Source organism: Thermothelomyces heterothallicus (assembly GCF_042370625.1).
Source record: "Thermothelomyces heterothallicus CBS 202.75 unplaced genomic scaffold P884_scaffold_9, whole genome shotgun sequence".
NCBI classification, from domain to species: domain Eukaryota; kingdom Fungi; phylum Ascomycota; class Sordariomycetes; order Sordariales; family Chaetomiaceae; genus Thermothelomyces; species Thermothelomyces heterothallicus.
The window spans coordinates 539,152-561,871 of NW_027192570.1; the positions used below are offsets into that span (position 1 = coordinate 539,152).

The 22,720-nt window shown below is 56.6% G+C and overlaps 8 protein-coding genes across 8 annotated transcripts; 4 read left to right on the forward strand and 4 right to left on the reverse strand.

Moving 5' to 3' along the window:
• Window positions 1-2,478: 2,478 nt before the first annotated feature.
• Window positions 2,479-7,104, forward strand: P884DRAFT_198526 (P-loop containing nucleoside triphosphate hydrolase protein; the record flags this gene model as incomplete). Its single annotated transcript, XM_069438150.1, has 3 exons — window positions 2,479-3,507; window positions 3,586-4,646; window positions 4,707-7,104. The coding sequence occupies 3 exons, from the start codon at window positions 2,479-2,481 to the stop codon at window positions 7,102-7,104; spliced, it is 4,488 nt and encodes a 1,495-aa protein (XP_069298170.1).
• A 1,226-nt stretch (window positions 7,105-8,330) lies between these two features.
• Window positions 8,331-9,551, reverse strand: P884DRAFT_198640 (uncharacterized protein; the record flags this gene model as incomplete). Its single annotated transcript, XM_069438163.1, has 2 exons — window positions 8,331-9,329; window positions 9,453-9,551. 2 exons carry the CDS (start codon window positions 9,549-9,551, stop codon window positions 8,331-8,333), a joined length of 1,098 nt encoding a protein of 365 aa, XP_069298171.1.
• A 1,415-nt stretch (window positions 9,552-10,966) lies between these two features.
• On the forward strand, window positions 10,967-12,084 carry P884DRAFT_277121 (Fcf1-domain-containing protein; the record flags this gene model as incomplete). The annotated part of the gene is made up of 10 exons (XM_069443041.1): window positions 10,967-11,002; window positions 11,065-11,168; window positions 11,241-11,292; window positions 11,349-11,366; window positions 11,416-11,469; window positions 11,525-11,580; window positions 11,636-11,679; window positions 11,735-11,796; window positions 11,855-11,900; window positions 11,972-12,084. The coding sequence occupies 10 exons, from the start codon at window positions 10,967-10,969 to the stop codon at window positions 12,082-12,084; spliced, it is 585 nt and encodes a 194-aa protein (XP_069298172.1).
• Window positions 12,085-12,282: 198 nt separating this feature from the next.
• Window positions 12,283-12,894, reverse strand: P884DRAFT_130532 (uncharacterized protein). Its single transcript, XM_069437200.1, has one exon. The coding sequence runs from the start codon at window positions 12,790-12,792 to the stop codon at window positions 12,481-12,483; it is 312 nt and encodes a 103-aa protein (XP_069298173.1). The 5' UTR covers window positions 12,793-12,894; the 3' UTR covers window positions 12,283-12,480.
• On the reverse strand, window positions 12,800-13,738 carry P884DRAFT_130609 (uncharacterized protein). Its single transcript, XM_069437201.1, has one exon. The coding sequence runs from the start codon at window positions 13,603-13,605 to the stop codon at window positions 12,997-12,999; it is 609 nt and encodes a 202-aa protein (XP_069298174.1). The 5' UTR covers window positions 13,606-13,738; the 3' UTR covers window positions 12,800-12,996.
• A 3,572-nt stretch (window positions 13,739-17,310) lies between these two features.
• Window positions 17,311-19,117, forward strand: P884DRAFT_258850 (NmrA-like family-domain-containing protein). Its single transcript, XM_069441284.1, has one exon. The coding sequence runs from the start codon at window positions 17,399-17,401 to the stop codon at window positions 18,650-18,652; it is 1,254 nt and encodes a 417-aa protein (XP_069298175.1). The 5' UTR covers window positions 17,311-17,398; the 3' UTR covers window positions 18,653-19,117.
• A 389-nt stretch (window positions 19,118-19,506) lies between these two features.
• P884DRAFT_242138 (C-8 sterol isomerase) lies at window positions 19,507-20,655 on the reverse strand. Its single transcript, XM_069440260.1, has 2 exons — window positions 20,136-20,655; window positions 19,507-19,944 (listed from the first exon to the last, which is right to left on the reverse strand). The coding sequence occupies exons 1-2, from the start codon at window positions 20,479-20,481 to the stop codon at window positions 19,580-19,582; spliced, it is 711 nt and encodes a 236-aa protein (XP_069298176.1). The 5' UTR covers window positions 20,482-20,655; the 3' UTR covers window positions 19,507-19,579.
• A 621-nt stretch (window positions 20,656-21,276) lies between these two features.
• On the forward strand, window positions 21,277-22,088 carry P884DRAFT_198882 (uncharacterized protein; the record flags this gene model as incomplete). The annotated part of the gene is made up of 2 exons (XM_069438189.1): window positions 21,277-21,804; window positions 21,912-22,088. 2 exons carry the CDS (start codon window positions 21,277-21,279, stop codon window positions 22,086-22,088), a joined length of 705 nt encoding a protein of 234 aa, XP_069298177.1.
• Window positions 22,089-22,720: the final 632 nt, after the last annotated feature.

A 22,720-nucleotide genomic window follows, 5' to 3' on the forward strand; every position in this document is an offset into this window, starting at 1 on the left:
GACCCATGCTCTTGCGATGGGACTACTATCTCTTGGCTTATCCGATCCGCTGTGTCGGGTCACGTTAAAGGGCTGTTGCGGCTCCTTTCGGACCTCAGCCGCTTCGTCTTGACTGCGCTGGGGATGGGCAGACGTCATGGCATGCCCATGTGCAAACTGTTGAGTTGTAGGCAAATTACGTTGCAAACTGCCTGGTTTCTCTCTGCAGTTCGAAGGCCAAACGGTCCATGCGTTCACTGGTGGCTCTGTGTTCATTCCCTTCCGCCACACAGTGACAAGGGTTTTCCGGACGACAAACTGGGCGTCCCCAACGTAGTTCTCAACAATGCTGCCCATCCGTTCTTTTCAGTCGAAAATGGATGGATGCACTGAATAATGGTAATTGTTGACGAGTTAGCTTATGCTTACCGCACTGAAGACTCAAGGTTAGATACCGATTTACATAATTCTATTCTAAGCAGTCCTCCCATCACCACTCTCCATCACTTGGCGGATGCTCTGGAACCCCAAAAAAAGCCTTGAAGCCATGCCAATACTCAACGGGTCTGGTTGCTGACGGAACACATGTGCTGCGCATGCGATGTTCCGTACTTCGGCCGAGCGAGTCGGAACGGCAAACCCGAGATGGAGATAATTACGACAGAACATACGCCGCTTACGAGCAACTGTTTTGGGCACAAAACTTTCCGATGCAATTTCCTTGCAGCGGAAACAAACCGGCGGCACCGGCGGCACCCCGCACCTAGAGCACAACTTTCTGTGTGTACTAGCGATGTGAGTGATTGCTTGTTGAACGATGAGTCAGACCATCGGTGAGACACTTTTTTGAAGAGCCGGCTCAATTCTCTCTGGTTACACGACCTGGGGGACGACGCTGATGCCAAGCCTTGTCCCCCGTCTCGGATTCGGTTCTGCCTACAAGTACACTAAAGTAAAATCCGAGCTCGTTCGTCAAGAGGAATTGACTGCATATTCTGATAACGGCGCGGGACGAAATGAGTGATCACCTATCTACGCAAAGATGGGCATGTATGAATCTAATTCATTGTTGGGACAAACCGATGCCTTGAGAAACTGCAAATGTTAGAGCTACCGTCTATTTAAAAGTCTTCGTTGTTCCCGCATCCCCAGACCTAGACAAGTTGGTTGGTTAAAGTAAGGAAGGTCCAGTGTGCGGGTTTCGCGAGGTCCACGCGGCCGCCCTGCGCTAAATTAGTGTAGGGAAGCATGCAACGTGCAAGGGCTGTCAAGAAGCTTGTCCGCGCGCCGCCGTCCAATCACCCGGCGGGTGATTATTATAAAATGAGCGGATACGGATACAAGGGATACTTACAGGTCGCCGAGGGACCACCGACCCCGGAAAGCCCGTTCGTTTGGTTGCGTTAAGTTGCAACCGCGACTTTGTGCTTCGTTACTACTGTTGGCGCACTGGACAGAGAGAAGTTATGTACGCACTGCGAATACATCCGTCCTCGGCAGTGGGAATCATGGCGTGTTCCTGCTGTTCACTGTGGGTTGATGGGAGTCCCTCTGCGTAAGCGGATAACTCAGGTACGCAGTGTACGAAGCACCTATCCGGACACACACCTGCAGCGAAAGTGTGTGTAAGGTATGGCCGGTGCTATGTGTGCCTCTCGAGGCATCAATAAGGCCGCGTTTGCTCTGCGGGCCAGCAAACCCCAGAGCTCCGGGTCCTTTCTTGATGGGGAAACGTCGCGGTGGCCGGAGCAAAAAGGGGATATGCCCGATATCTCCGAGTCGTGGTGAACTAGTTACGGAGTACGGATACGGGATGGTAGGATTTTCAGAGCTGTGTATCCGTACGGCGAATTCATAGTGGGGACTCGAGAATCGGTGCTCGGCGGTGCCGTACTCCGACGGTGGGCTAGCCATCGATGTCATTTCGAACGCTAAAGCTTTCGAGCCTGCAAGGGTTACGCTCGGGTTTTGAGCCTGCCATCGGGAAGAACATGGGCGGCTGGAGGGTGGTCTGAAGCAACGGGGACGGAGACGGAGGCACGGATTGGGGCTCGGTGGAAAGTTCCCGCCTTGCTCGCTCTTTCCCACCATTTGGCTGCTGCAGTCAATGTTCTTAACCCTGATTATTCCCGTTGAGCTGTTAGGTTTCCGTTCCTAGTCAATCGCTCATTCAGAGAGGCCCTGGGCGCATTCCACTGGTTCCTAGGTTATAATTTTTTTTTTCCTTCTCTTCCCTTCCACTGTGAAGTTTTGAGCAATTTCACCTTCCAGCCGCATCGATATCAGTTCCAGCGTCATAATTACCCAGTATATCTGCATTACGCGCCTCTTGCTGCCCCACCGCACATCGCCAAGCTACGAACTGAATCGATTTCCCGAATAATACGCGCTTCTATTTCTGGCATTAGACCTGAGATTTTGTTCCTGTGAGCCCAGTCACACGCCGACCCCGCCGACCACGCCGGCCTCTCATGATCTCGTGGCTTGGACCACTCTACCATGGCGGACCCTTCCAATGAGAAAACAGTGGAAGCGGGAGCGTTTGAACCTCGGCCGGCCACAGAACCACCACCATCTCGCGGGGCACCGCTCGCCGGAAACCAGGAACAGGAAAGGCTGGAGGGCGAGGATGGGCTCCGGAGGACGGAGACCGCCGTGGACAAGACCGAGGATGCTGAGGGGAGACACGACCTGAACCGCCTGGGGACCACGGCTACCGCCGCCAGCGTGACCAGTACCGCAGCAACAAACAGGCTGCCCGAGCAGAAGCCATGGTACAAGCAGCCGAACCCTCTGAGATGGGGTCGGATCCCTCCGGTACCCAAGGAGAAGGAGGTGTGCCCGGAGTACAAGGCCGGCTTCTTCAGTTCACTGGTGTTCGCCTGGATGGGACCCTTGATGAACCGCGGGTACAAGCGCCCGCTCGAGTTCAACGACATCTACAGCGTCAACCCGGACCGCGCCGTCGACCCCCTGACCGACAAGCTGCGGGCCGCCTTCAAGCGCCGCCTTGACGCCGGAGACAAGTACCCGCTGCTCTGGGCCATCAACGAGACCTTCTTCTGGGAGTTCTGGTTCGGCGGCTTCTGCTCCCTCGTCTCTTCCGTCTTGCAGGTCCTGTCCCCCTTTGTGCTGCGATTCCTGATCCAGTTCGCCGCCGACGCATATGTCGCAAGCCTCAGGGGCCTTCCCACCCCCCACATCGGCCGCGGCATAGGCCTGGTCATCGGCGTCACGTGTATGCAGGTCCTGCAGAGTTTGGCGACCAACCACTTCATCTACCGCGGCATGCTCGTGGGTGGCATGACGAGGGCTTCTCTGATCAGTCTGATCTACGAGAAGTCCATGGTGATTTCGGGACGTGCCAGGGCCGGGGGCGCAGAGCTCCCGGACATACCCGCTGCCAAGGCGGCGGAAGAGCAGAGGAAGAAGGACATGGCGCGTCAAGCAAAGAAGGGCAAGAAAGGCCCGGCGGGGAAGCCCCCGGGTGTCCCTGGCGACGGCGTCGGCTGGGACAACGGGAGGATCGTAAGTCCACAATGAGCTCCCCAGAATCATAACTGTCTGTTGCTGTATTCCAGGGGACGAAACTGACACGTCTTACAGATGGCCTTGATGAGTGTGGACACCTACAGAATAGACCAGGCATTTGGTCTATTCCACATCATGTGGACGTCGCCCATCTCGATCCTCGTCACCCTGGCGCTACTCCTCGTCAACCTGACGTACAGCGCCCTCGCCGGGTTCGGCCTGCTGGTGATTGCCGTGCCCCTGCTCTCCAAGGCCGTCAAGGGCTTGTTTGCTCGGAGAAGAGACATCAATAAAATCACGGACCAGAGAGTGAGCCTTACGCAGGAAATCCTGCAGTCAGTCCGGTTCGTCAAGTTCTTCGGGTGGGAGGAATCCTTCCTGAAGCGTCTCGACGAATTCAGGTCTCGCGAGATCGGAGCCATCCAGGTGGTGCTGGGCATCCGCAATGCCATAATGGCCATCGGCGTCTCGTTGCCCATCTTTGCCTCCATGCTCTCCTTCATCACCTACTCGCTCTCCCATCACAACCTCGCACCCGCCGAGGTGTTCTCCTCGCTGGCCCTCTTCAACAGCTTGAGAATGCCCCTGAACATACTCCCCCTAGTCATCGGCCAAGTCACCGACGCGATGTCGTCAATCACGCGTGTCCAAGAGTTCCTGATCGCCGAGGAGCGCGAGGACGAAGCCATCCACAAGCCCGACGCCACCCACGCAATAGAGATGCGCAATGCTTCCTTCACGTGGGAGAGAACGCGGACACAGGATAATGAGGGAACCATTGCCGGCCCGGCGCCGGTCTCTGGCCCAACGCGAGAGAAGCCCGACAGCTCCAAGGCTGATTCGTGCGAAGAATCCAGCACCCTCGCGGAGGAGCAGGAGCCGTTCAAGCTTCAGGATCTAAACCTTGCGATTGGCAGAAACGAGCTTGTTGCTGTCATTGGCACCGTTGGCAGCGGCAAGACGTCCCTGCTCGCTGCTCTAGCCGGCGACATGCGTCAGACGAGCGGCGAGGTCATATTGGGCGCCACCAGGTCCTTCTGCCCTCAGTACGCCTGGATTCAGAACGCAACAGTCCAAGAGAACATTCTTTTCGGCAAAGAGATGGACAGGGAATGGTATTCCGAGGTTGTTAAAGCGTAAGTCGTCTCGAACCCTCGCCTAGTAACGTTCCAGATCTCCGCTGACGGTCCCCCAAGGTGCGCCTTGCAACCGGACTTGGACATGCTGCCCAACAACGACATGACGGAAATCGGAGAGAGGGGCATCACCATCTCCGGAGGGCAAAAGCAGAGGTTGAACATCGCTCGCGCCATCTATTTCGATGCCGACATAGTCCTGTTGGACGACCCTTTGAGCGCAGTCGACGCTCATGTAGGCCGTCATATCTTCGACAATGCCATCCTCGGTCTGCTCAAAGACAAGTGCCGCATCTTGGCGACGCACCAACTCTGGGTTCTGAACCGCTGCGACCGTATCATCTGGATGGAGGGTGGCAAGATTCGGGCCATCGATACTTTTGATAACCTCATAAGGGATTCCGAAGGCTTCCGGCAACTGATGGAGTCGACAGCCGTAGAAAAGAAGGACGAAGAGGATGCAGCCACCCAGGTACCTGGAGACAGGGGCCCTGCCAAGAAGAAGAAGCAGAAGAAGGGCGGCCTGATGCAAGCCGAGGAACGCGCGGTATCGAGCGTCCCCTGGTCGGTGTATGCTTCCTACATCAAAGCGTCGGGCTCGTACCTGAATGCTCCCCTTGTCCTCAGCCTCTTGATCCTGTCACAGGGAGCCAACATCGTCACGAGTCTGTGGTTGTCTTGGTGGACCTCGGACAAGTTCGGCTACAACATGGGAACGTACATTGGCGTCTACGCCGGCCTCGGCGCCGGTCAAGCGCTGATTATGTTCCTCTTCATGATATCGCTCTCCGTGTTCAGCACAAAAGCAAGCAAAGGGATGCTCCGTCAGGCCGTAACCAGGGTTCTGCGCGCTCCCATGTCCTTCTTCGACACTACGCCCCTCGGCCGCATCACGAACCGATTCAGCCGCGACGTTGACGTCATGGATAACACCCTCGCGGATGCGATGCGCATGTACTTCTTCAGCGTCGGCACCATCCTCGCTGTCTTCATTCTCATCATTGCTTATTTCTACTACTTTGTCATTGCTCTCGTGCCCTTGGTCATCGTCTTCCTCTTTGCCACAAACTACTACCGTGCCTCGGCCCGCGAAATCAAACGCATCGAGTCGATTCACCGGTCGACCCTGTCTGCTAAGTTTTCCGAGGGCTTATCCGGCATCGCCTGTATCAGGGCCTATGGGCTAACAGGCCGATTCATTGCCGACATTCGCAAGGCTATCGATAACGTGGACTCGGCTTACTTCCTCACTTACTCGAACCAGAGGTGGCTGTCGGTGCGGCTCGATCTAATAGGCAACTGCCTGGTCTTCACGACCGGTATCCTAGTGGTGACGTCCCGATTCTCGGTCGACCCGTCGATCGGCGGCCTGGTCCTCTCGTATATCTTGGCTGTCGTCCAGATGATACAGTTTACTGTTCGCCAGTTCGCCGAAGTTGAGAACGGAATGAACTCGGTAGAGCGTCTCCGCTACTATGGCACCGAACTCGAGCAGGAGGCGCCTCTGAAGACGATCGAGGTCCGAAAATCCTGGCCGGAGAAGGGCGAGATCATCTTTGACAACGTCGAGATGCGGTACCGCCCGGGCCTTCCGCTCGTATTGCAAGGCCTCAGCATGCACATCCGGGGCGGTGAGCGCGTTGGCATCGTCGGACGCACTGGCGCCGGCAAGAGTTCCATCATGTCCACCCTGTTCCGACTGGTAGAGCTCTCGGGCGGTCACATCACCATTGACGGGGTCGACATCTCGACCATTGGGCTGCATGACCTCCGTTCCCGCCTCGCTATCATCCCCCAAGACCCGACCCTCTTCCGTGGAACCGTGCGGAGCAACCTCGACCCCTTTGGCGAGCACACCGACCTCGAACTGTGGTCCGCGCTGCGGCAAGCCGACTTGGTCTCGGACGACGCCGGGCCGAGCTCGGACTCGGAAGGGGGTTCTCCATATCGCGACGGCACTAACACGGCGGCCAAGGAGACCTCCCGCATCCACCTCGACACGACTGTCGAGGAAGACGGGCTCAACTTTTCGCTCGGACAGCGCCAGCTGATGGCGCTGGCGCGGGCCCTCGTGCGCGGCTCGCAGATCATCGTGTGCGATGAGGCCACGTCGAGCGTCGACATGGAGACGGACGACAAGATCCAGGCGACCATCGCCACGGGCTTCCGCGGAAAGACGCTGCTGTGCATTGCCCACCGGTTGCACACCATCATCGGGTACGATCGCATCTGCGTCATGGACAAGGGCCGCATCGCCGAGATGGGTTCGCCGATCGAGCTGTGGGAGAATGAGGGGGGCATCTTCAGGGGCATGTGCGAGCGCAGCGGCATCCGGGGGGAGGATATCCGCAACGCGAAGGCGGCTTTGGAAGGGCTGCTGAGGCGGAATGCTGCACCCGCGACGGTGGCGGAGATCGCTGGGGGCGAAGAGGTGAGGGAAGGGGAAGCAAACAGGTGAGAGCTGCGTATGGTTTGGTCGCGTTGCGGAAAGAATAAAAAAAGAAGGGGCATCTGAACTAGTTTAACCTCTCGAGCGATTTGATAGACTTTTCTTGGCGTTGAATACATTGTACTCTCACCATGCGAACGATAGGGTAGATATCTTAATTTGTGTGTTGGAACTATTCGAGCTAGCACTAGTTCTCGAAAAGAAGAGAAAAGAGTGTGAACAAGAACACACACACACACAAAAAAAAAAATGGGTTGTCATATCTTGGCTGTTAAAGGTTCCTCTTCACACCTCTCATCGTCTCCAAGATACCACGGGCATCACGGGCATCTTGGAGTTGTGCCCTGAGGAACCTTAATTCAACCCGAATGTTGATGGCACCTCCCCCTCGATTTGTTGAAGCCGTGCTCTGTTACCACATCATCGAGACTGTGCTTCTGGGTCCCCACAAACCCAAAACATGCAGCAGCGACGCTCGGCAGTCGCGGAACCATGCCTCCATTACACCCAGATTATCCCATAGTGCGCTCACCCTCTTGTCACTGCTGTCGTCCCGGCAGAGTGTCATCGCCCGAAGTCGTGGCGCTCGGGGACGTTACATCTCGTCCGGGAGCAGGACCCTGCATACTGTAATTTTCGTATGTGGTCACACAGACGTCGCTAAAGTCGACGTTGGCTCGGCGATGGGTTTGGCCAAGGCGTGGAGAAGAAACACGGTTTCGCGCGCGCGCAAAGACGTGTTGGACAGAGTCAAGGCTCAAGACTGCTCGCTGTAAGGGTGAATTCAGGAACTAGTTACAAGAGGGTAGATTCATTACTGGCGATCGTAGGGGTTGAAGAAGGGGAATATCAGATGGGCCTATATACCGTAGCGAGGAGAAAGGCAAATGGGGAAGGAGAAGAAGAACTGGGGGAAAAAAAAAAAGGAGGCGCGGCCACACACCAACACCATCTAATAATGCCTTACAATAATAAATAGAGCAACGGAACCCCAAAATAGAGGGAAGAAAAAAAACAAGACCCGCTGTCTCAAGACTCCAATCCAAACGGCCCCCTTACATCCATTTCTCAGAGTGCTAGCAATACAGAACAGTTTTTATCTCCTCAAGACCAAGAAACAAGAAAAAAAAAGCCAACCGTAACCGAGTAAGCCAAAGAGGAATACAAAACACCGAGTGACCCGTGCTTCCCCGGTCGCCCGTCCCTCTTCAGTAGTAGCCTGGAAAAGTCCATCTCTAATACCTCCCACGCTGACTCCCGTGTCCCTGGGACGGCGCATTCCCGGCAGCCGGTGGGAACATGCCCGGCTGTTCGTCGAGCAGGTCGTCCAGGTAGGCGCTGGGGGCCCGGTGGCCGGGGCTCGGGGGGTGGTTGAGGTTGAGCGAGCTGGTGCTGAAGTTCCTCGACATGACGCGGGGGCCGACGTCGGGCGACTCGGGCGGCGAGGGACCCAGCTGGCCGCCGCGCCCGCGCGACGAAGGCCGCAGCGTGGTCATGCTGATCGAGTTGCCGTGCCCGTGGCCGCCGCCGGCGGGCGAGGCGGAGGCGTAGAAGCCCGAGGGCAGGTAGCGCGCCGAGTCGCGGTTGGTACCGCCCATGCCGGACGAGGAGCCCGCAGCCGTGGGCGAGAAGAAGAGGTTCGTCTGGCTGGGGGTGGCCGAGGGCGTCGGGCCGCGGTTGGTCCTCCGGCCGGTGGAGCTGCCCACCCCGGCGCCGGCAAGCGAGGCCGAGGACTCGCGCTCGAGGTACTTGTAGAACTGGGCCGGGGGCGCCGGGAACGAGGCCGCGTTCTTGTCGGCCGCCCCGCGGCCGTTGTTGGCGGCGTGCTGGGCCAGCGCGGCACGCTCGACGGACCGGTGGAGCAGGCAGGCGACAATGGCGCGCCAGAGGAGGATGGCAACGCCAAAGGCGCCGAGGATAGCGCCCACTGCGATGAAGACGGTACCGTCCGGGAGGGTGGAGTGGTTCATGAAGGGCGCGTTGCGGGTTGGCGGAATCGTCGGCGGCGGGTAGGTCGGGATCTCCGTATTGACCGTCCTGGATAGCGTCGGCATGTCGGTGGGACGGGAAAACGAGGAGGTGGTGGTGGTGCTGCTCAAGGCAGGAAGGGTGGGCAAGGGCCCCGTCGTTGTCGTCTGCTCATTTTTGGTGGTTGTAGAAGGGGGCTCGTCACCCTCGGTTGTGGTGGGAGTTCCCGCCGGAGGTTTGGCTGCGTCAGTGGTGGTGTCTTCGGTCTTGGTCGGAGAATCATTCGTGGTGGTATCATCCGCAGGAGAGCCATTGGCGGGAGTGTCATCTGCGGCAGAGTCGTCTGCCGTAGAATCATCTGCCGGCGTAGTGTTGGGGGTATCGTTCACCGACTCGTCGTTGTTATTGTTCTTCTGGGCTACGACGCCGAGGGCGAAGAAGGACGCGAGAAGCCCAGAGCGCTTCGGGGAGAACGGTGAGACCCTCATGGCGGCGGTTGTGTCGTTGAGGGGCGATGGAGGGTGACTGCGAGAAGACTTGGAGGGTGGTTGCGGAGTTGACGCGGCGCGAGGAATTAGTAGAGTAGTAGTTCGGATGCGTGCAGCGGCTGCAGCAATGATGGACGACGTGGAATCTGTCGAAAGCAAAGAGGGCGATACGGTTGCTGGCCTGCGAAAGCGGTTGGGTGCTGACGTGTGCCGTCGGAATCGTGGTCTCACAACGGTGACCCGCGACTTTGGATAGAGATGGGACGAACTGGGCCGAGTACGGCGGTGATCTCAGGGTAACAGCAAACGAGAGGATGCGACGCGCATTTCTACGGTCGGCTGCGAGGAACCGACGTGCGGGATGGAGTAACCGTTGATGCCGACAAGAGTTATTTCATGCCTCCTGGAGGGTGGGGAATAGTTGGATGAGGAGTGGGTTGGTTCTGAGGCTTGGGCAGTTAGCACCTCAATGCAACGGCAGGGAAAGGGTGTTCCCTCGTGCGCACACCAAGGAGAGTGCCCCTGTCCTGCCTCATTTGGCCTTGCCCAGGCAGGCGATGGCTCAGGAACCCGCACATTGTTCTGCCGCCGTCTCAGCTGCTCATCTCAACTGCTCATCTGCCCTGCAGCGCCCATTTGAGGACCTGCTGATACCGTATGAGGATGCCTTGGCACTGTCGGCAACGTTTCTGGCGTACACTATTGCCTCGGTGCTTAAATAGATGGTTTCTGCCATTGAATAGATGAATGAAATCCAGCCCAACTGTTGCGATCAATAAATAGTTACAGATGGAACGCGCTTTACCAAAGCCATGGATCAAGTCGGGACGCTGCATATCAACTGCCGTTTGCGAGACCCTAGTGACATTCTATGTATGTACTTGTTTGTGAAAGTCCCTGGGAGCAGACCCTGCATGCCTGGCCTCGTCACTACAAAGTAAGGGAACGACGCCCAGGTACGAAGCACGGAATACGGCTTAACTACGGATCACTGCGGGCACAATCATGAGATTGCCTGGGGTGGCCTGCGGCAAAATCTGGGAATTTGGCTTGTGCAAACGTCCTGTCTTGATACTGTGGAGACAGGTAACTAACTCCCAGCCTAGAAACAATGGGTGGGCGCCGCATCATCCCTGTACACCAGCTAATCGGGAGCCTGCAGTTGTTCGCCAGCCGCCAAAAGTCTCCACTCAACTGCTGCCTGGGCAATCGCAGCCTTGAATCACATCGCCACGGCAAACCAACGATTTTTCTGCAGCAGCAGCAGCAGCAGCGACAACGGCAACGGCAACAACAAACAACGATAGAAATCTGACAACTCCAAGGCCCAGTTATTTCTCCAGCCACGTCAATATCTCCTTTTTTAGCACATCTATTCCTACCCTCACACAGCTACAAAATATAACAACAGCAAGATGGGCGTCGCCAAAAGGACAAGAAAATTCGCGACGGCACGTGACCTTCATGTACTGGAACTACAAACCCAAAGGACAGGCACTAACCCCTGGCACAGGTGAAGCGCATGATTGGGAAGAGGGATGACCGCCGTAAAGAAGAAGCCCTCAAGAAAGCCGAGCAGGAAAGGAAAAAGAAGGAGAAGGAGGCCGTGCGGGAAGTGTGCGTCGCCCTATCCTCACTGCTCACCAGTTGGGCTTCCCTCTTCTTGCCAGGCTGACAGGGAAATTTCAGACCTCAGATGCCGTCCTCAATGTTCTTTGAGCACAACACTGCTCTGGTTCCTGTGAGTAGGATGCCACGCCTATTGCGACGGAGCAATGCTAATCCTGTGCTTCATAGCCCTACCAAATCCTAGTGGTATGTCTCATAGACATATTGGGAGACAATCACCCACTGATGATTTTAGGATACAAACTTTCTTTCGAGAACAGTGGGCGCAAAACTTCCCCTTCTGGAGTCGGTATGTGTTGTATCGATGTTGATCACAAGGAAACCCTAGCTGAACCAGGCCACAGGCCATGGATTGTCTCTACGCTTCATGCAACATCATCATCACATCTTGTGTCATGGCGTAAGTCTTGCTCACCGCGACAGACCTACACCTTCTTCTAACGGTAGCCATTCAGTGAGTTAGAAAAGCTGGGACCAAGGTACCGTGTAGCATTGATGAGTGAGTGCTCCCAAACCCTGAGGGCTAGGTCTGCGCGGAACTGACTGTCGTCTAGTCGCCCGTGATGAGAGGTGGACTCGCTTGACCTGCGATCACAAAGGCACATATGCAGACGATGTATGGCAAATCAGATATTCTCCTCACTTTCTGAGCCCATGGACTAATGAACCTTTAGTGTATTGTCGACCGCATACAAAAGCATCGGATCTACATCGTTGCCAGTATGTTCATCTGACCCTGCCTCCCCTTTTTTTTATTTTTATTTTTTTTTTGGTTCTCTAACTTGGTTTAGCAAATGATCGAGATCTCAAGAGGCGGATCCGTAAGGTCCCGGGTGTCCCGATCATGTCCGTACAGAAGGGAAAATATGCCATTGAGAGGCTGCCAGGCGCCCCGGCCACTTGAGGCGTGTTCCTGCTTTATACAAGGACACGAACATCCAACAAAAAAGTCGGCCAAGGTGCAACAAAAGTGCCGATCCGCTGGCGCGCTACTGGTTCGAGAGGATCTCGCCCCGGAGAACAGACCCACTCAATTGCTCAATTGCCTGGAGAACCTACCGATAGTGGGTTCGAGACGCAGCGCCGCCTCTTTCTTGCCGTCCTGATGGAGGATGAGATGGCAAGAGACCATCCTGCCAAGTGGCGGGCCGATGGGTAGACTTGTCATGGTTGCATTTTGGGAGACGGGGCGGAGTCTGCCATGTTTGGAGTGGCCATGGGGTCGAAGGTTGAGACTGCTGCTCAACATATCCCTACCTAACAACGAACTATGCAGCTGGGCTCAACTACAGGGCCAAACTCATCTTGAAATTGATCTATGCACGCACTGCGTTCGTATACTTTTAATAGGCGCCAAACGAGTTGGGGTACTGTGCTGCTTACTCGGCTTGTTGGGGGAAGATGCTGTATTTAGTTCTTGACGGGCTCGAACGGACACTAGCATGGGAAAGGGGCCCCGCCAGAAACGCCAAACCGCACGTCTCCGCCTAGTTAAACGCTTGCGTGTCCCGTCCTCCCTGGTTCCTCCGTAACCATGTTCCGCGGAGATCAACACACTCTGTGGGCTAGTGCGACGACGCAGGACTAGCCATGATAACAGCCAGCGTATCATAACCCCTTGCCTCTGACTCTCGAGGGTTTTCGATAATGTAAATCCCTCGTTCGATATATTATCGCCCCCTCTCCCACCTTCCCCCTCTTCCTATATCCCGTGTTCTCCTCTGCTTCAAGCGCGATGCAGCCGGGGCCTGACAGGAACCACAACACCTCAGCATCGAACAGAACAGTTTGTCGGCATTGGATCCGCCAGAAACTACTACCCTGACGCTACTGGACCCAAAGATCCAATGTGCTCGCCACGTATTACTGCACTAGGAGAAAGCGCCGGGCAACAGGTCCATTCCTCGATGCCCCGTATGGATCTTTGCCCTTGACTGAGGTGAAAGGCATACGAACACCCCTTCTCACCAAGTTCCATTTCCGAAAGGCAGGCCGAGGCCGAAGCCGAACCGCACCATGACAGCTCAGTGGCGCTCCTGAATGACATGATTCTTCGAAACCGCTCAGCAGGAGACCGGGTGCTTGGGCAACAGATGGAATCCCGCGGCTGGTTCATGGCCGCCGTTGTCTGTCCTGGAAAACGAGAACGAGAACGAACCCTGTCCTGTCTCGATAGATCATCGACTCGGGGCCCAAGTTTGCCAGCCCGGGCCGCCACACAACAATCGGCGAGGACGGAGACAGGGGCACGGGGCGAGCAACGGTTTTGTTGTGGGGAACCGAACCCCCCTTTCCGCACGATACTTGAACCCGCGTCATTGCTACAGCAGCGAGTTTGTGCACCGCATCCGGAACCATCCCACCGTTCTTCTGGACGGACGAGACCGACAGGCCGGGGACGGAAGCGGAGACGAGGACGAGACATGAGACGCCCGGGCCCGGATTTAGGCAAGCAACAAACGACCTAAGGTTCCCTTCCGGATTTCCAAAAGTCCCGATGCTTCTTCGATCGGGTATCCGGAGACCCGGCCTGTTCCGTGACCTACCAACGAAACCCGGCGCTCATTAAACAATCGCTACCGCGAAGCCGGGATACGTCCGTTTGGCCGACACCGCCTTTTTTTTTTTTTTTTTTTTTTTTTTTTTTGGGGGGGGCTTCTCAGCGATTTACTCTCGGCGAAGCAGCAGGAATGCGAACGCTCAATTCTCTTCGGTCCGGTTCCATGGCCGGCATCATCGACGCGATTATTAACGAAGGGAGGGAAAGAAAAGGGGGGGAGGGGTGGAGTAGCAGCGTGGGTGAGACGCATTCTTCCGAGGCGGTCTCCTTTGAGCGTCGGAGCGTCTCACGGCGCTGGGGGCTCTCCGCCCGCCAGGAACGACCGGAGCCGACGGCAGAGGGCAGGACCAGGAAGTTGGGACGACAAAGTCGTGGGAGGGACCCGGCTGTCATGTGTCGCCTGTTTGCTGCCCGCATCGAGTACGTTCGTTTCGGAGAATGCAGTATCTGTATCCTCTGTCCTACGTGAGGTAGGTATGCAATTCGTACTGTACCGTACAAGGAGGGTTGCTTATCGGGGCTTCGTGTTTCGGCGTGCTTCCTTCGGAATGCAGAATTGCCCGGATGATGAGGAGAGCACCCGGGGACAAGGCCTTCGGCTCCGCGTGTATGTAAGCTGGCATTGGTGTACGAAGTACGTCCGTAATGTCCTCAGTAGTTAAATGCGTATGACTGGTGACGAAGCTGTGGCTCCAGGTGCGTCGGCCAAGCCACTGCCGATTGGCTGTGCGTTCGAAAATGGTGTGGTTCGGGAGATATTTCAGACACTGCTTTCAAGCACTGGCAAACCGCAAGCTGGGCGCCCGCCTCCTTTTCATTACGTACAAAACACAGCCGCTAGCACCTTTTCGGACAGGCCTCGGCCGCCTCTGGTCAGGCCTGGGTTGCACAATGCGTCAGGGCCAGGCACCGCATCTCCGCGGGAGCTGTTGGGAAGAAAATAGCCATGATGCCGGTGGATTGTATCCGTTCTGTTTTTCTTTCTTTCTTTCTTTCTTTTTTTTTATTATTATTTTAAATCATGGTTCATGGGCTGCAACTGTCAAACAGGCGGACCGACTAGCACCAAGGTTCTTTCCCCGCAAACTACCAAGGACTAGCGGATGTGCTCCGAACCTGGAATCGCGGGGAACAGGACTCTCCGGAATAGGTTGGGGTTGGGCGTACCTACCGAGATCTGGTGGATATTTATCCAACTCCCTTATCTTTCACCAGAATAAATGTCTGATGATGTGAGACCTGACAGGGGGGTTATGATCAAAGGTGTAAAAAATCTGCTTGCCTTCCTTCCTCTTTGACGATGAGCAAAGTGCTTAATATGATGAAATGGGACACGATAATATTAGTCGTCGGCATCAATGATCTGATAACCAGACGTCAGCGCCTCGTTTCTGACTGTCGCGGTTCAAGGGTTGATGCTCAGGCACTGGCCGCGCCAAGACTTTTTTTGCTAACGGAATCTTCTTCGGATATGGATCTGGAGGTTTCCATCAAGTAACGACAACCTCTAGCCTGCAGAGAAACGGGGCTATTGACCGAGAGACCCAGAGGCCTGATCATCAAAGTTTTTTTTTTCCCTAACGGCTCCTCTGCGGGGAGGGGGACCGAATTGACGCCATCGAGGTGCAACAGTCGGCAACAGAACGCGACAATGACGGACCCGGGCCTTATCTTTTACTCGCAATCTCAGCTGATCAGCTGGTGCCGGTTGGAGTAGTAAGTGCGAGGCAGGATTGGATGCCGAGGAACCGCAATTGCCCTTTTTAGACAGCTTAAAAAAGCTATCGGCCATGGACGTCAGGCAAGAACCTCAACGGTGGAACAGCGTCCGGGAGCGGTTACCTCAATCCCCCCCCCCCCCCCCGGGGGAGCCTGCCGTATCTTTACTATCGCCCATTACGCTCTTGTACGACGGTCTCGTCCCAAAGTACTCTGCTAACAGCCGTCTTGGAGCTCAACGTTGTGGAGGAGCTCACCGTTCTGGCTTTGCTGATATGGCTGCGTCTGCATTCTGTGTCTCGTGCGCCGCTCCGCATGTTATCGATGGGATCCTTTTTTTTCTTGTCCGCCTCTTCGATGGCATCCCTGCAGGACCGGGCCTTCCAAGGCCGTTCCTGGACAGTGGTTTGTGCATCCCGGGCCGCTGGGATATGTGACAAAATGGGCCTTCCTTTCGCTTCTCTTTGTCTCTGTTCGCCGGCGATGCCGAGATCGGTGACTGATTACGCGGTTGGGGTGCCTTTTCGCGAGGCGGCTGAAGTGTCGCTTAGACCTCCCGAACAGCTCTCTTTTGCGCCATACTGCGAATCCTTCCTCTTCGACCCGAAATCTACAACCCCCGTTTGGATGGATGGGGGAAAAGCCAAGCCCTCGATGGAGCGTTTCCTCAACCAATTCCACTAATAAGCCCTCGATCGGTGGGTACGGTGGGTGTATGTATGGTACAGTAGCGTAGAGTATGTACGGATGGAGTGTGTCCCTTGTGATCCGTTTCCCCCATGGCATTCTTGCAACGGAAGCAAACGCGGACGGTGGAGAGAACTGGCGGCCGAACTGGCCCCGCCAGGGCAGCGCTCGACCCATTTTGGCCTCGCTTTTCTTGCGGAGACCCTTCAATTGCTGCATCGCACAAAATGCCCCCTGCCTATCGCGAACCCGGCGGGGCAGTCCAGGCCCTGGGATAACACAATGGTTGCAGAAAGAAGGTCTCCATCCCGGCTGCGGCTCGTCATGTGGACAAACGTGTGGTCTAGCCTTGATGCGTTGTGTTCAGGCTCGCATCATATCCGTCGTCGACCAGCGGCCCTCCTCCTCGGGTTTCCCGTTGTCCTGCCTCTGAGAAACTTTTTTTTTTGCGTTTGCTGCGTCCCCCCAGCTACAGCGTTGTGCCTCGCCCTTTTTGCCTCGCTGCGCTCGGCTCATCAGTCGCCCCTTCCGCCCAGAGTTGTACAAAGGTACCTAGCGTTTATCGGCGCACCTTCGTCAAGCGGGCTGCCCCGCAATCTACGAGGAACCCCACTAACAGATAAACGCGATCCAGAAGTACAGCAGTACATACACGACACGCCCATTCTGCGACTTTGCCCGTTCGTGATACGCAGCACCATCTATCCGTCAAGGCCCTCGATCGATTACCCCGGGCATATCTGCAAGCAAGTCCCTAGGCCTTATCGAAGCTGCATCACTGCCGTCTGACCGCGACTACGCTCCCGGGTCCTTGTGCGCATCCGGGGCTGCTGCATGGTCCGGTAGCCGTTTTCGGACCAAGATAGCCCCTTCACCCACGATTCGCTCTGCCCGGGCGCAAACCATCCCAGCACACCCAAGAGACCTAGGCAACGCCATTCGCTTAGAGTAAGGAATTCGAACATAGCATCCCATCTTGGAAATTAAGAAGTTGGAAGAGGAGCGCATCGTCGGAGACGGGCAAATTTTTTTTTCGGACAGAACGACGTCCGACGACCTTCTTCTTCCTCCCCAAATGGCGGCCGAGCTACATTCCGAGCTCCCCATCAGGCCGGTCCCACGAGACATCAGGGCCGTCAGCAACGTAAACACTGACGAGAGAAGGCACAAGCACTCCCGATCGTCCTACTCGGAAGCTTCACCTCTTGCGTCCCGGAACAACTCGTTGACCTTCCGCCCAGCGAAGCGGCCAATGCCTTCGCCGGACAAGACCATCGCCGTCATCAATGCCAGTGGGAGGCAGGCCGCCTCGCTCATTCGGGTGGCGACCGCGGTCGGCTATCATGTGCGGGCGCAGCTGAGGAACCTGGAGGGCGTCGTGGCGACCGAGGTGGCCACGAATCCGAACGTGACGGTGCTCCGGGGCGAGCTGTACACACAGGAGGAACGCCCGTCGGGGTCGGAGCAGGTCGATGTAACGCGCGACGGTCCCATCTCGGGCATCGGCGTCAACCACGCCCTCATTTCGGAGCTCTTCAAGGGGGCCCAGCTGGCCTTCATCAACACCACCTTCTACGGAGACGAGCAGCGGATCGGGGAGGCGCTGGCCGACGCGGCCAAGAAGGCCGGCATTCAGCACTACATCTATTCGTCCATGCCGGACCACCACGCCTACAACGAGGACTGGCCGTCCCTCCCTCTCTGGGCGTCGAAGCACAGGGTCGAGGAGTACGTCAAGAAGATTGGCCTTCCCGCGACCTTCGTCTACACCGGCATCTACAACAACAACTTCACGTCACTACCGTACCCGCTCTTCTGCACGGAGCTGCAACCGGACGGCTCCTGGATCTGGCAAGCTCCTTTCCACCCGGACGTCAAGCTTCCCTGGCTCGACGCGGAGCACGACGTAGGCCCCGCCATTCTCCAGATCTTCAAGGACGGCGTCAAGAAGTGGGGAGGCGGCAAGCGCATCAGTCTGGCCTACGAGATGCTCTCGCCCAGAGAGGCCTGCGAAGTCTTCTCTCGTGGAGTCGGCCGCCCAGTGCGATACGTTCACGGCCCGATCGAGATCAAGGTCAGCATTCCCGAGGGATACCGCGCCCAGCTGGAGGCCCTCGAGGCGCTGTTTGGCCTGGGCCACGACGACCCCAAGAAGCAACCCCCGTATTTCGGCGACCCCGAACTGGAGAGCAGCTGCCCGAGGGTCGCGCTGGAGCTGTGGGAGGGCCCGCGTGGCCTCGAGGAGTACGCGCGCGAGGTCTTCCCGCTAGAAGAGCAGGCGAACGGCCTCACATGGATGCTGGACGAGGGTGAAGAGGGCATCACCAACAGCATAAGGCGGACTGCCAACGGTAACGGCCATCCACATCACATCAACGGCTACATCACCACCCTTCAACAAGTCACTCTTGAATCGGACGGCGAGGATGAGGATGAGGATGGGGATGGGGATGGGGGCCTAGTCATGCGCGGTCTTAAGAGAGATGATGAAGAGTGGCTCGCATGAGCGGTGGCTCTCTTTTCTTTTCCAAGCCTTTTTTTTTGTTCTCCCTTGCATTCCGGATCATGGCCCTCTTCTGTTGATCACATCCAGGCCCCCCACCCCTCTCCATCACCACCTTCACCACTCTTCTCCTGAATACAACATTCATCAGGGGTCAAAAAGCATTACCCGGAGCGGGCAGGGGGAACCGAACAAAACAAAAGTCTGTTTGGTCAGTTCACGACGGGGCGTCTACCGGCGAGCGGACGGTTGTGGGTGCCCAAGGAAATGGTGTTTTGGGGCATGGCTTTAAACATGCGTTACGACCTTGTTTTATTAGGCGTTGTAGGGCACACGGAGGCTGGCGGAAGGAGTTCAAAAGAAGCAGAAAAAAAAACATGTAGCCAACATGGTGTTACCGAGCACATGGCGAACCAGAACCACTGTTCTTCGCCTATGATTATGTTCACGAGACTTTGAATAATGACATCTGTGGTTCACAAGTCGACCCGTTGATCCCGATCGCCTGCCCTTTGAGAGAGCCCTGGACTTGGCCACAACTTCCGATCGGCAATAGAAATCAAATGTTACCATAAACCATCATCGCCACCACGACGTCCATCACCAGGATTGATTATGAATTAAGATGGCTAATGTAGATGAGTGTCCCATACATGAACCCCGATCGCCATGCTCTTCTATTCCGTCTCTATACCCACGTGTAACCGTTCTTTTTGCCCGACATTAACCACGGTGCTCGTGGGAGGGCCCGATGCTTGATGTCGTTTCCCATGCCACCATTCATACACGGATACATACACACCTCATCCTGATGTCCGGCAACCAACCTCTCCCTGTTCGTTTTTTTTTTTTTTTTTTACTTTTCATTCCCCCCCCCTTCCCCCAAAAAAAAACTCCTTTTGCTTGCTGGCATGGGAGACTTCTCTCGTCTTAGAACTTGCCCCTTGCCAGGTTCCCGATCATCTGCTTGCCCGTGAGCCACGAGGTGCGCCAAAGGGTGGGCAGGTCGAGGGTGCTGGACAGGCCGTCGGCGAAGCCGAAGAAGAGCATGGGGGGGATCCAGCCGCGGGCGTACTCGAGGGCGAAGCAGCTCTCGGGCATCTTGTACTGCTTGACGTCGCCGCGGCGCAGGTGGTGCACCGACTTGGGCGGGTACACCTCGGGCTCGAACTCGCCAGGCACGTAGGCCAGCTGGGTGCCCGACAGGATGTGGAAGTAGTCGTCGGCCGTGTGCCGGCCCGTGTGCCCTTCTGTGCCGACCGCCGTGCCGAAGATGATGAGGTACTCGGTGATGCCTGTGTAACGTGCGATGGTCAGAAGATGTAATTTTTAATACTTTAATTTCATTTTGATCCTTCCCCCCCGCATCCCTTCCCCCCCTCCCTCCTGGTTGTTTTTTGTCTAAAACCAGAAAACGAAAAAAAGAGCGAGCCATTGATGGAGAGGAAAAAAGCGAGAGGCAAAAAAAGGAAAACGGTGTGCTCACTAGCATGGATGATGTACATGGCGCCCATGGCGCCGCCGGCGTTGTTGAAGACCCACTCCTCATCGCGGTTAACAAAGCTCGTCAGGCTGACCTGGCCGGCCAGCTCGTCGACAATGAACTTGACCATGGCGCGCGTGTCGTTGCCGTGCGTGTCGACGGCGCGCGCGGCCACGTCCTGCAGCTGGTCTAGGTCGAAGATGTAGAAGCGCTCCAGGTTCTGCTCGAGCAGGTACCAGACGGGTGTCAGCACGCCGAGCAGGACGGCGAAGAACTTGAGCCAGCCGCCCATGCCGCCGGCGCAGCAGGACGAGTTGGCCGCCTTTTTCGAGGACGACTTGGACGGCATTGTGACGAGTGACCGAGGAGGGCGGGGGAAGGGGAGATGAGGAAGAAGAGGAAGAAGTGAGAAGGAGAGAAACGGGAGGAGGATGGGAAGGAGATCGTTGGAATTGCCCACTAACTCAGGTACTTAAAAGTAAAAAGTGGGCGTACTACTCCATATTTATTAGGTACTGTAACTACGGAGCAGTGGGAAGATTTGTGCGACTGCGCGTCGTCGCACAGGTCCCGACACGGCGCGCTCTCCCCCCTGGCCAGCTAGTGGACGACTGGGGAAAGCGGTGAAAGTGCTGCAGCTGCAGCAGGGGACCGGCCGCTACCCAAGCAAACTCGCAAGGAGGTAATAGTGGGGCAGGAACCAGCGCAACAGCGAATGAAACACCCGTTTCGATCCCAGAAGAGCCAGAAGAGGGACCCCATGCGCGGCAGAACTTCCAGTTCCTGGTTTGTTTCGTTTTTCCCACCGACCACTGACCATCTCGAACCACCCCGGATCTCGAGTTCCCGAAGCAAACGCCAAGCATCCGCACATCCCATCCGCATCCCGCGGCTTCCATCATCCAAAGTCGACTACGGAGGACGACCTCGAAACGGAGGATAGCCCCAAACCCGCCTAACGTTAAAACTTTCCGCGCTGAACCTATTACGCTAGGACCCAACCCCACGCCCACACCACAACACCAACAGCGACTGGGCGGCCAAGCCTTTCGAGTTTATTAGTATTCTAGCTTTTTTTTTTTTTTGGTTTGTTTTTCCTTATTGCCGGGGGAACATCGAAAAGAAAACATCGAAAAGAAAGAACATGGCTACAAAGCCTCCCGCCGTCGCCATCCCAGGCCAGCTCCTCGGCCCGGCCTCGCGGTACCAGCCCGGCCCGGGCACCCACCTGCACGGGGCCAACCTGTACGCCTCGCTGCTCGGACAGGTGCACGTCAGCCAGCCGGCGCGCGCCCCGGGCCCGGCCAAGCGGCTGAACAAGATCACTCCCGCCCCGGCGCCGGCCGAGCTGCCGACCATTTCCGTGTCCGCCCCGCGCCTGTCGTCGTCTTCCCGGGTTGGTGGTGCCGCCGCCGCCGCAGGCGGGGCGGAGGGCGAGGGCAGGAGGAAGATGAAGAGGGAAGTGCTTCCCGAGGTGGGCAACGTGGTGCTGTGCCGGGTGCTGCGCATCACGCCGCGGCAGGCGGTCGTCGCGATCCTCGTGTGCGGGGACACGGTGCTCGACGCCGAGTGGCAGGGCCTGATCCGGGTGCAGGACGTGCGGGCGACCGAGAAGGACCGGGTCAAGATCTATGAGAGCTTCCGGCCGGGGGATATTGTCCGGGCGGAGGTGGTAAGTCTATCCCTACCCCCTTTTTCTTCGTCTCTTTCATCGACCGGAAGTAGAGCAGGAAGTTGGTTGAGGACTTGCTGACGCCGCGGTGCCGGGGGAATTACTAGATCTCATTGGGCGATCAGACGAACTATTACCTGTCGACGGCGAAGAATGAGTTGGGAGTGGTGTTGGCCGTCAGCGAGGCCGGCAATACTATGCAGCCGGTGAGCTGGAAGGAGTTCAGGGATCCCGAGACGGGAGCGATTGAGTTAAGGAAGGTTGCGCAGCCGCAGCCGCAATGAGGTCGTCCGCGCTGATTTGGCTTCCACGTCTACCGCGATTTCTAATTCGGAGGGCTTGCGGCAATGGTGGGGGCGTTGGTAACGACTGTTGGTTCCTTGTCAACCACGCCGTTCCAGCAGGACATCCATGCGCGACGCCGTCCGACACCGGGTGCACGTTGTGACCCCCCAATTCCGCCCAAGGAGGACAGGAGACTCCGGTTCTTGGGTCACCGGAGCTTCAGTACGGTTCACCAGCTTTGGGCCCGCGACCCTTCCGTGCTTAGCACAAAAGACACCAACACTGAGGCTCCAGAACATTGCAAGGTACTAAGAGCGTTTAAGAGCAAGGGAAAAGAAGAAGGGAGGATATTTGCAGGCTCGGTGCCCACGGCGCATAACAGGTCTGCGTCGTACATACCTGCGCCCAAACTTGGGGGAGCTTGCATATCTGCAGAGGTAGGAAAGTACTGTACGGAATACTGGTTTGTCTGGCGTGGGAGGACTTGTTCCGGGCCAATACACTTGATGGCAAATCCGCGTCATGTAACTAGGTACTCTAGGTATCTACATCCGTACCTCCCTTCCACTGCTCTGTGGGTACTCCGTGGTGACGCGGCACTTTTTTTTTTTTTTTTTTTTTTTTTTTTTTT